This window comes from Mixophyes fleayi, chromosome 2 (assembly GCF_038048845.1).
Source record: "Mixophyes fleayi isolate aMixFle1 chromosome 2, aMixFle1.hap1, whole genome shotgun sequence".
Taxonomy (NCBI): domain Eukaryota; kingdom Metazoa; phylum Chordata; class Amphibia; order Anura; family Limnodynastidae; genus Mixophyes; species Mixophyes fleayi.
The window spans coordinates 319,276,233-319,289,076 of NC_134403.1; the positions used below are offsets into that span (position 1 = coordinate 319,276,233).

The window sequence follows — 12,844 nt, forward strand, 5'->3', positions numbered from 1 at the left end:
ATTCCTATTGTTTTTTGCTAAAATCACATAATTTGGCTCTTTTTTTTATCCCTACATTATTATTCACCTCAATAACATTAATTTCCAATAATTTCCAGTCAATTTTTGTCAAGTGACAAGAACACTGCTATGCCTCCTGTTTCAGTGTGAGCAATAGCACTGAGCAATGGCACTGGAGATTGGAGAGTGACAAGAACACTGCTACCCCTGTTTCTGTGTGAGCAATGGCACTGGCTCTCCTGTTGAGTGAGGTACTTATGGAATCCAAAACCCGCGAGATCTGACAACGCAACAATGACATTTTGCCTCGATTCAGATCTGAGGACATGTGAAAGTATCGAGCCAGCTCGCGAGCCTACTCGGATCCCCTAAGTTCAGGCGGGCTCGGTTTTCAGAAAACCGAGCCTCAGCATCTCTAATTTATATAGCGCCGCTAATTCTGCAGTCCTGTATAGAGAACTCACTGACAACAAGTATTCCTTTGTCAGCCCTTTTATTTTCATTTAATTAAATGTATCCAAACAATGTTTTGTATACAAAAAATATAACATTGATATTTGTTTCTAAAAAATAAAAACGTTTTGTAAAGAAAAGTATTTATGTGAAAGCACTATTAGTTGTTGCACGTTGTTTGCGCTGTGCAGTTAGCTGTGATTGGTTGTTGTGATGGAAAAACACTAGTAGTCAATTTTATAAGTGACAAGAAGGATCCTTTAATTACTTAAATCATAACACAAAAGTGTAAAAAATTAAATATGTTTAACATGTACCCATCAAACACAGTCATTCTGTCTTAAAAATGGCTCCCCCCAGAATCAATAAACAGCAGTTTATATGTCATTGAAAACATTTTTTTCAATTCTATAATGATGACTGCAAGTACTAACATACTGTATATGTGATAAGTTATCTATTTATCTACTGAGCTACAATGCATGCTGGTACTTAATTGCATTTAAAAATTACCCCTAAGTTTCCCCACAATTCCATGACATATTTTTCCATATTAAATAGTTTAGCAGTTCTCCTTGCAGTGACTATAACAGGAAACTCTCAATGACCAAATGTGTGTGTATGACATTATTACAATTATTTACTGTTTTTTTCTATTTTTCTATTTCGCCGTATTTACATGGGTTTTCTTCTGTTTTATCTGGTTTCCTTCTACAGTCCTAAAACTTCCTGCTAGGTTAGTAGGCTTCTGACAGAACTGACCCTAGTATGAGTGTGTGGTAGGGAATTTAGACTGTGAGCTCCACTGGGGCAGTGACTGATGTGATTAAACATTCTCCGCAAAGAGTTGAGTACTGTGTTGGTAGTATCAGGGACGGACCTAGACTTTAACTTAGGTGGGGGCGATTTAGTATAGTCATGCCCCCTTCATTCTGATTGGCTGGTCCCTGTTGGCCCCATTCCTGGTCCCGGTTGGCCCCACCCCCTTTGATCGACCTCTTAACAATTTAAAAGGTATGTTTGTGCTGCTGGGCGGGTGATTGCCCCGATAGTCCTCCCATGTATTCGCCACTGGGTACTATATAAATAAAGGATAAAAACTAAATAAGTATAATAAATAAGAGCTCTAATACCTGTATTTTTACTCTGTTATTTTATGACTTAACAAATCGTCAAAGATGTTTACATTATACTCTTCATGTAAGCATAGTATACAGCACATATAACACAAACAACAAAAACAAAAACATATACTAACATATACAAAGTTTACATTGTAAATCCACTTTGCTGTAGTCTATAAAAAAGTTCCTGTCTAATAAACAAGCCTTGGAACAATGGTCTCACTAATTTACTGGCCATATTTAGCCTTTTTAGTTTTTCTTCGTTTTTTTATCTTTACCTTTTTATTCCTATTATTAATATAGTGCTCCTACTTTATAAGACTATTTTGAAAAACACGCCAAATCCGGTATTTTAGCAAGGGTGATGTTATAATGAGATATCATTTGAATGCGCTTTATGCTGAGAAAATACCTAGTTAAACAGCGGGAGCATGGCATTGGCAATAAAGTCTTCCAGTTCTACTTTTGCTTTACTACTTCATACTGTTACGAACCCCGGCGGTACGCCGCATCCTGGCATGAGGTAGCAGCCGAACAAGTGCATTAGTTTCAATGCACTGTTATATTTGTGGAGGTTGTAGGGACATCCTCCAACTCCAGGGGAAGCTCTTGCATGATTCTATTTGTCATTCATACATGTTCCTGGTTGTGATATGACCTATGCTAGTTCCCAGCTAGCAATTAATTAGCAGCCTCCTGAGGCTGATTGTCAGCCCTGTTCTCCTCCCTTCTGATTTGCCTATCATAGTATTTAAGGCAGTGAGGACAGGGCCTCACTGCCGGTTATATTACCTGCTCTGTGCATACTTACCTGCTCCCTGCTCTGTTCCCCTTCTCTGGCTTTGGATTGATTTTGCTGTGTATGACCTTGAACCGTGTACTGGACTCTGCTGAATTGCCTGTGACCTTGATCTCTGCCTGTTACCTGAATTCGTTTTTTGCCGCCAGCCCTGACCTTTTGCCTGGACTACACCACCGCTGCCGGCTGTACCCCTTGACCTCGGCCCATTTGGACTCTGCTATTCTTCCACCTGGCCCTCGCCTGCGCTGCGGTAGGGTTATAAACTTGTACTACTTTGAGCTTAAGACCTGGGGGCATCAGAGTACCTGTTAGCACGTTCAGCTCTACGGAAAAGGCGGCTGCTATAGGCGAAGACCTCTGTGACCTGTTCTACAAGTTTATGACACTTGCCGTCAGCCATAACACATACTGCATTTGTTCATTGGCATTCAATGGAATTTAAGCTTATGTCCATTGTCCATAGGGCACCAGCATATTTCCCTATTGCAGCCCAATGTTTATATACCAGCCACATCTTTCTTGCTAACGGCTATCAAAATGATTCTCCTCCCTTACAGGCTCAGCCGGAGAGCCCCTTAAGACTTTTAACTCTAATTTTCCAAGCCCGATCCATTTTTACTGATTCCAAAGACAGGTGTTAGAGGGACATTTTTTTTTCAGCTACTGCCACCAGGCAATGGGATATCCAAATGGTCAGTCCTACTCATTTAGGGGCGCACACATGGCTGTAAAAAGCAAGACGATAACATAAAGACTGTATACTGCCATGCCACCTTATTACCTACATGGAGGCTCCATTGCACTTTAGTAGAACACATGATCCTACTTTCACACTTTATTTACTTACAGTATGTTGTGGTTACAGTTCTTTATGTGATATGCTTTGTTTTGTATTGCAGAGTATCTAATGGAGATGAAGGGTGTTTATCGAGAATGAAGCACAATTTCCAGGGGGCTGTGGTTAACATTAGCTCCCTACTACCATGCTGTTCCATTGGCAGCTCTAAGGTTTCCTGGGTTACTGGTAAGATACATTTGCCCATTTTGTACATGCGCATACCGGTACTTTATTATCACTATTGTATTTACTCTGAAACGCGAGACATATTTTATACCTATTTTGATTTATTAATATTATAATTTCTCTGACAAGGCAAAATGAGTTTTCATTGGAATGGCTACATGTGTATATTTGCCATTTAAGAATTTATCCTTTTTGAACAATTCAGGCCTGATTCATTAAGAATGCAATTTGCATTTTTTTAAACAGATGTTATATCATCATCATCATCATCATCATCATTTATTTATATAGCGCCACTAATTCCGCAGCGCTGTACAGAGAACTCATTCACATCAGTCCCTGCCCCATTGGAACTTACAGTCTAAATTCCCTAATATAGGCACACACTCACACATACACAGACAGACAAAGAGGGAGACAGACAGACAGAGACTAGGGTCAATTTTTGATAGCAGCCAATTAACCTAGCAGTATGTTTTTGGAGTGTGGGAGGAAACCGGAGCACCCGGAGGAAACCCACGCAAACACAGGGAGAACATACAAACTCCACACAGATAAGGTTATGGTCGGGAATTGAACTCATGACCCCAGTGCTGTGAGGCAGAAGTGCTAACCACTAGGCCACTGTGCTGCCCACTGTGCTGTTATATGCAAGCGAGTACACCGTACTGAACAAGAGGATCTCAAGAAACGTTTCTAGTTGAATATGAGTGTACAGACTGCCTATACGGCACTTCCTGTATGCAGAGACGACACACTGCACAATGCATATGTATAAAGTCCCATCACACAGATTAAAAAAAATTGTTAAATTAACACCTGATTTATTTATTTTTTACAAGAAATACATTTATCTGGATGTTATTAATATCTATTGTACATAAAATGCCCTTTTACAGTTGCTCTTGATCATAACCACATGTTCTAGCATGAATGAGTGACCATCATCACTATCACTCGACACTTACACCAGACTTGTAGCTGGTGCAAGTGATACGGCTAAAAATCACGTACTTGAGAGATGCGCAGAGCTAGAGTTGGATGGATGTGTGTGTGCTCGACCTTGGCACGCCCTTACTGTACATTGTCTATGTACATACGCCCTTTTCCATTCCCTGTTCCGCCCTTGAAATCGTAGGCTGTCGGAAGTGTCCTTTGCGTTCAAAGATGGATTGGATGTACTTGCGTTCACTGGTGTATAGTCCTTTTCTGAGCATGCACAAAGCAATTTTACACAAAATACGGCATGTATCGGCATTTGCATTCCTTAATGAATCAGGCCTTTCACCTCTAAGACGTATAATGACCTTCCAGATCTCATTTGTCAAAGGCAAGCATCAACCACTGCTTATATCCCGTCCATTTGTCTGTCTATAAATAGTTGAGAAAAGAGGAATTTCCCGCCACTAACTGTTCCATCATACAATGAAATTCCAGTTTAATAACCAACCCCGGTGTTACATTATTTTCCTACATCACTATATCTAAATATTATAGAAACCTACTACTGATCAGGATTCACAGTGTGGTCATTAGATACCAAGAGCAGTGCGCACGGGACATGTCCTGTGTTTATAACCAGAATTTGAAGGATGCTCTGGAAGCCTCTACAACGGTGACTCCAAATTCTGGTCAGAGCTATAGTCAATGGCTTATTTTTTGCGCAAAATGTTTGATATGACATGTATAATAATTATTATTAACCTTAGGAAGACCATATGTTTTGATACATATTATATAAGCAATATGCCACTCAATCTGCTATATTCCCATTTACTCATTCTTTTTAGAATATCGCCCCACTCCGATGCTTATATGGGTTATACATAAACCTGTCCATAATGCTAGTGCTAGTTTGCAGTGTTGCTGGTTGTGAACGTCTCACAATCAATCAGATCCCACGTGTTACAGCTCTATACGCTATTAAAGTAATTCTATCGTTTTCCAATAAGCATTGCCCAAGCGATTGTATTGTGTTTCTAACGCACAAAGTGATTTATTTTAGCTGCGCTAACCACGGGCACCCCTGGACAGTGATTCACCTTTGAATACTGTGATCAGTGAAGTCTGAGATCTGGGTGCACAGCTATGATCATATATACACAGTCAGTATTACAGAGAACAATGCAAATGACGTGGCTTGCTTCTATAGGTCCAGACATCAGATGGGTCCAGGCTAAACAGGTCATAGGCTGATTCAATCTAAGGAATCCAAAGGTGGGGGTCGTCTCTCCAGGGAATGAGCTCCTTTCTTCCCGCCAATGCTCCAGTTACAATTAGCATTTCATAGCCAACATCATACAAAGGTTTATTCCGTAATATCAATAACTAAAGTATGCAATGTGCGATCTCTTCGCCGACTGCACCGGACAGCTGCTGATGATTAGGGTTTCAATATGATACTAGGCATGATACCTTTCCTATAACCTGAACCTTGAATATCACTGAAGTGTACATATAATCAATATATATATATATATATATATATATATATATATATAGACTAATAATAAACCAAATACTATCTGCTCATAAATTACAGTGTAACGGAACCAATATGAATATGAATTATATAAATAACTAAATGTTGTAATGCGAGTGTGTGCGTGCGTATTTTACCGTGCGTTCGCACCATGCCACGTGTTACGTGGCGTACGGATCGCAATCGCACGGCAAAACAATATTAACCAATATACTTTCGTTCATCCAATTATACGACTTCGACAACGCCCCCTCCTCTTCCAAGCTCTCCCAGTCAATCTCTATGGAAACCTCTGGTTGGCTTTAAGCAACCTACTGTTTACTAACCAATCTGACTTGTCTAAAAGGAAGATGTTATGAGATAATGTTCAAATGTCAAACAAATCTTATTGTGTTAGATTTTGCATGTGTTTATTTCTTTATGACATAGTTATGAGTAATATTTTTAAAATGATACTTTCTACAGTGCATTGATAACTATGGGCTTTAAGTAATATTCTTAATATATTTTCTTATAAAATAAATATTTAACAAGAGGCGCTGCCCAAATATGTCACATGACTGACATAAGTGTTCTGCAGAAGAATGTCTAATAATGAACAAAGGCGACAGATATCTGTGCATCTCATTATATAGAACCTGTTTTATTTCACTTTACACTGCTTTATTTTCCAGTTTCTCATCATGACACAGAAGTTCCCTTTAACCACAGCTTTATTGAATCACCGTCCACTGGCTGGCTATCTGAAGACTCATTTTCATCATTTGAGTCAGGTGAAGAAGGCCCAGTGTACTGCGTTCCTCCAAGAGAAGGTAACAGTAGATTTTTGTCAGCGACAAATGAAAATTTTAAGTGATAGTAAGAAAACAAGATATACAATCTAATTATTAAGAGACATTGTCAAGAGGCAGGTGCAGTGCAAAACGATGTATAGTCTTATATCCATATGCCCTGTCGTTGCCCTGTGCACATATTTCTATAAATGCCACCCATGCCTGGTCTGCATGCCTCTTTCCTATGGCTCTCAGACTTTGCTTATGCCATAAAATCCACCACATACATCCTTTTCTGTCCCAAATAAAGTAAAATAGTCATAGGAACCTATTTCAACTTGTCATGTTATTTTGGGTTAATGAGAAGATTAAATTATTGAAAATAAATATAGTGAGTTAAAAAAAGTTAAAGAAGCATAGGGGAACAGGGACACATGGAAGTACAACCCTTACCCTTACCATTACAAGGGCACCTCAGGACAGGGTATTAAAAATAACTAGTTTTGTGCTCCAGAAATACTTAAACAGAAACCACACATTGTACAGCTTATTTAAAGATATTTCTTTTCGCATGAAGAATCAATCTGGAAAAGGGTGATACACCTCAAATAACATATGCTATTGTATTACCCTGTAATAGTGCTTAGGTTATTCAGTAATCCAGTCTATTTGATGTGCACAGCTGCAATCTTATTATTTACAAGTTAACCCGTGCATGATACTCATGCATTCTAGTCAAATCAAGCTACTTAAGGTGTTAAAAAGATTCTTGTCATGCATTTGGGCCATAGCCCAGGCCTCAACCACCAACCACTCCCAACTGTCACTTCTCCTTCAAGAAATATATATATATATTTTTTTTAAATCTTTATAAACACTTTTAACAATTAACAAATTAAATTAACAAATTAAAAACATCTTAGTATACCAAATTTCAGCCCTTTCTGATTTTTTTTTTCCACACACACTAAGAATTTAGTAGGTCAGTGTATAACTCCGCCCAGCAGGTGGCGCTGCAGCTTGGTTTTATATTTTCCACACACAGACAGACAACAAACACGCCACTAGACATTTATATTATAGATTACCAAGCCTCGGAAATAAAGCTGGAGGGGGGGGGGATTTCCAAGGTGCTCAATCAAAGCAGTTTGTTCATTGAAAATGACTGATTGACAATGCTGTATTGTTGCCAGTGCACACACAGACTTTTTCGGTATATTGGAGCATGAAGCCGCAAGTAAATTATGCTAATCTCTTTTCTCTCGCGTTCTCATTCGCTCCTACACTTAGACACTAGACCTGGCCTGTTGATAACAGGGAAATCAGTTACACAAGATACTTGTTTTTAAATGGCATTATACAATTAGCTACCAATTACATGATACTATACAGGTAGCACATGCTACAGGATGCAATAACGATAAACAAGAATGGTAAACATGCTTTTATGGGAACTTGTATTTCAGAGTAGACCCCTTCTCAGCTGGTCGGGGGTGCAGGTGAGTTTTTCCTCAATACCTACCTTTAAAGTGCACTTGGGTCTGCTACCTGGGTTTTAGCTCACTCTTCCATGTCTCGGGTCTTCATGAACAACACAGCAAACATTGGCATCTGCACATGAAGGTTTGATAACAATAGTGTAGTGAAGCTGCAGCAAGTGTAGTGGTGTACACATACCAGTTAATGTGATAATGGGCACCAGAACACCTCTGATGGATATAAAAAGGGAGTTTTATTTATGCTATCAAATTGACCCTAGTCTGTGTGTGTGTATGTTAGGGAGTTTAGGTTGTAAGCTCAAATTGGGCAGGGACTGATGTGAGTGAGTTCTCTGTACAGCGCTGCGGAATTAGTGGCGCTATATAAAAAGCTGCTGCTGATGATGATATCTCCAAAAATGTATACTTCAACAGTTTTTGATTAATAAGAATATTGAGCCTGTTGCAACACTGAACACATAATGTGTCACTCTTGGATTATGGGTCTTCCATCCTGTCACTTTCCTTTGCCCTTAACACAGTTGTGACCACACCAGCTTCTGAATGGGCCTGTTTGATAGCTAGCAAGTGCAGCCTTGCTACTCCTGGGTGCTCACACTATTTTGCCTCTCCTCTAACTCTATAGCCCCTTCTCAGATCTCAACTATATAGCATTGAGGTGGGCTAGTCCCAGATGCAGGGTGGCATATGCCCCCTGGGCTTGTTCTATAGCGGATTGCCTGGACTGGCCTTATCAGGGCCAGCCCAGGCAGATTCAGGTATGGGCAAATAAAAGCTGTCATGTGAGGCCCTGAAAGAATAGCAGATGTTCTTCATCCAGGATTCAGACAAGCAACAACTAAGCTTAAGACACCAGCTGCAACAAGTAGTCAAAGCTGTAAGAACAGGTAGGAGAGAGCAACACTGTCTGACAACTATCCCAATACTGGTGGGACAGGGCCAAGTTTGGGAGACTGTTCAGAGCTTTCATTTTTTTCCAATATTTACACCAGCGGCATTATTATGTTCGGGGGTGACGGCAGGTGAGGTCATCGGGGCGACACTGTAACAAATTATGTTAAGAACTCGCAATAGTTACATCCAGTGCAAAAGTGCCAGCGCGGACACAGAATCTATTTAAGAGGAAAGGAAGCAGTAATCTTGCCAGGGACCCGGGACCCTGGACCCCCCAGCGTCTTTGGCAGTGAGTGCATAGCAGATGCTGTGAGATAGCAGTGTTGATCAGCCCTAGAGGGAGCAAGTTAACAAGTGGGATTCCTACCACCAGAGATACCCTGTAAGACATACCACAGGGAAGGGTTTACATGGCAGCTACCATTAGAGGACATACGATAGTGGGGGATATAGAAGCCACTTCATATGGAAAGCCCTGTAAGATGGGGCAGAGCCTCCAGGGGGATCCCCACCTTCAGGGGTACCTAGAAGACGGGCACTAGTTAGTGGTAAGTGCCCAATTCATAGGAGTACAACTCCTGGAATAAGAGAAGTATGTGTGTGGAGGGAGAGCCATGAGGAGCAAGGTGAATTTTTCTGATAAAGTGTCCTCAGATGTACAGTCATGGCCAAAAGTTTTGAGAATGACACAAGTATTGGTTTTCACAAAGTTTGCTGCTTTGGTGTTTTTAGACCTTTTTGTCAGATGTTGCTATGGTATACTGAAGTAAAATTACAAGCACTTCATATGTGTCAAAGGCTTTTATTGACAAATACATTGTTTATGCAAAGAGTCAATATTTGCAGTATTGACCCTTCTTTTTGAAGACCTCTGCAATTCCTCAGGCATGCTGTTAATCAACTTCTGGGCCACATACTGACTGATGGCCGCCCATTCTTGCTTAATCAACGCTTGGAGTTTGTCAGAATTTGTGGGTTTTTGTTTGTCCACCCACCTCTTGAGGATTGACCACAAGTTCTCACTGGGATTAAGGTCTGGGGAGTTTCCTGGCCATGGACCCAAAATGTTGATGTTTTGATCCCCAAGTCACTAATACCCCATTCATACTGCACCAAAATCCCGGGTTTTTGCCGGGGCGACCTCAAACGACCCGGGTCTTGGTGCAGTATGAATGGTACAAGTCAAAAATCCCGGGTCTAAAAACCCGGCTCTTCAACCCGGGATTTATCGAGGGGTAATTCCCGGGTCGGACCCGGGTTGCCTGCACTATGAATGGTGCAACCCGGGTTTTTCAACCCGGGTTGCACAGAAAACAAGCTGAATGGCTGTCTGCCTGTCTCTGGAGGATGATGTCATCAGTGGGAGCCCGTGGAAGAAAAAAAAACCAGTCACCTTTCAATGACATCACCATTTTTCAGCCAATGAAAACTGATCTGGTGATGACTCCCACAAATTGCCAGGGCACAGACTTGTGCAGTATGAATGGGGTCAACCCGGGAAATTCCCTGGTCTGAGGTGCAGTATGAATGGTGTTTCTGAGCTGGGACGCTCCGAGCCCCGGCAAAAACCTGGCTTGAAAAACCCGGGATATTGCCGGGGCGGCAGTATGAAAGCGGTATTAGTTATCACTTTTGCCCTATGACAATGTGCTCCATCATGCTGGAATAGGCATTGTTTGTCCCCAAACTGTTCTTGGATGGTTGGGAGAAGTTGCTCTTGGAGGATGTTTTGGTACCATTCTTTATTCATGGCTGTGTTCTTAGGCAAAATTGTGACCTAAGAAAGTGGTAAGCTCATCATTCACACTGCTGACATTGCGATTGCCGCTTTTAAGGCGGCAATGGGTAGACCCGGCACCAGAATACATTATAGAGGAGACGGGTCCACCCATTGCTGCCTTAAAAGTGGCAATCGCACTGTCAGCAGTGTGAATGATGTGCTTACCACTTTCTTTATTCGCAATTTAGAGGTGGCGGGTATGAGATGCTGTACATCTAAATTATGGTATGTAGATATATACTCACTGTTGCACTGATGTTAATCGTAATTTTTTATGTCGGTGTCTTTGTCGTTGTTACTGTCATCGGGTATACGTACCCCACCCAATAGAATAGTATCTGCTTTGTATACTAGTCAAATGGGGATGCATTTGATCACAGTTCCTTGACGTAACACTTGTTCATATATCCTATCTTGTGACCATGAGAGCACACATTTACTAATTTAGGGTGCATTCACTAACAATACCTAGGGCAGCGACAATTCTAAATATTGCTCTGGGTAGAAGAATTTGAAATCTAAATTAATACTGCCCATTTCTTTGTATTCTAGGAATGTCTGTTGCTGACATAGATGGGTTTCAAGAGATGAGTTCTAAATGTAATGTATTCCCAGATTCAATGGCTCTCAACACAGACAACATTTCCCTTCCATTCTCTATACCCAGGACTTCTAGCATTGCCAAAGCCAAAAGACCATCTGTATCATTTGCTGAAGGAACCAAATTTGAGAGTAGAAGGTCCTCTACAAGTGAAACCCCCAATCTTGCTCGAAAGCCAAAACTTGCTATAAGTCTCCCAAAACTGCCCTCCATACAGTCACAGACCATAAATGGAGATGAGTTACAACAGTGTGAGAACAACAATGAGACATATGACAAAATAAGCTCTAATAAAGAACCAGAGGATCATCCAAAGCTCCAGAGAAGTCTCCTAGTGGGGCGTCGGAGGACAATGTCTAATGCTCAAAAGTCATCTTTTAAAGCAGAAATGACAGAGACTGGCTTAAGAGAGAATAATTCTGAAATGAAAAGGAAGAATCACAACATTTCAACTGTTTATGTAAGTGTTGGTCCTCCAAGAAAGGTTTCTAAGCCGCGCAGAAAGTCAGAAGGCAATGTAGACGGTGCAGTTCAGGCTGTGTTGAAACGTTTCGGAAGTTTTCAAAAAGGGATCCCAAAACCTGTCAGGAGAAGTATGTTGCATTACTCAAACTCCAAACTTTCACAGCCAAAGTCCACTTGTGAGGAGGACTTAAAAATCACAAGTAAAACCTCTTCTTCAATATCATCCAGTGCTAAGTTGCAGAGCAATCAAACAAAGAAACCAGTTATACCTACATCTTCCATGCTTCGAGAAGATGGCACCGAGTGGACAGGCAGCTTTGACAAGATAGATAACATGTATTCTAACTTGCATGATCCAGGAATGTTGGAACAAGCCCAAACTGCTGAACACATTTACCAAACCACATATGATACAGAAGATTCAGAACCAAAGTATGAAAATGTAACTATATCAAAGAGCTTTGTGAACAGTGAACTGGAACAAAGTTCATTATATGAAGATGCACAAATGAACAGTGAGAGTTCTAACTCTTGAAAGTTTATATAGATAATACATACACTGAATTACATATTGGTGAATGTTTATAATTTGATTTTTATCAGTACCATTTTATTTGAGCCAGCCTATATATGTTTTTTTATAGGAAGTTAATAATAAAATGTTGTTCTTAGTATGGTGGGCATTCTTATAAAAGTCAATAATTAATGTTTGGCTGAGAGGTCTCTAGTATATTCATGAAACACAGGTTTGTGGATTGAACATAATTCCCTAGCACATTTCATTAATTGTATTACTAGCAAACTCTGATATATCACATGTTCTTTATTTCCTTTTGTGATATTGCATCATGACCATTAGCTTTTCAATTTAGTTATAGTTCGCCTATAAGTAAAACACACTCAGTATGAAAATCCCTTTACATAAACAGCTTATTTACATGGATTCA

The 12,844-nt window shown here is 40.3% G+C and overlaps 1 protein-coding gene across 1 annotated transcript in view; it reads left to right on the forward strand.

Moving 5' to 3' along the window:
• SCARF1 (scavenger receptor class F member 1) overlaps positions 1–12,571 on the forward strand; it is a 57,658-nt gene extending 45,087 nt beyond the window's left edge. Inside the window, exons 9-11 of the mRNA XM_075196713.1 lie at positions 3,279–3,403; positions 6,560–6,697; positions 11,384–12,571. Of these exons, the coding sequence (XP_075052814.1) occupies positions 3,279–3,403; positions 6,560–6,697; positions 11,384–12,432 (1,312 nt within the window). The 3' untranslated portion in view covers positions 12,433–12,571. The remainder of the gene's footprint in view (positions 1–3,278; positions 3,404–6,559; positions 6,698–11,383) is intronic.
• Positions 12,572–12,844: the final 273 nt, after the last annotated feature.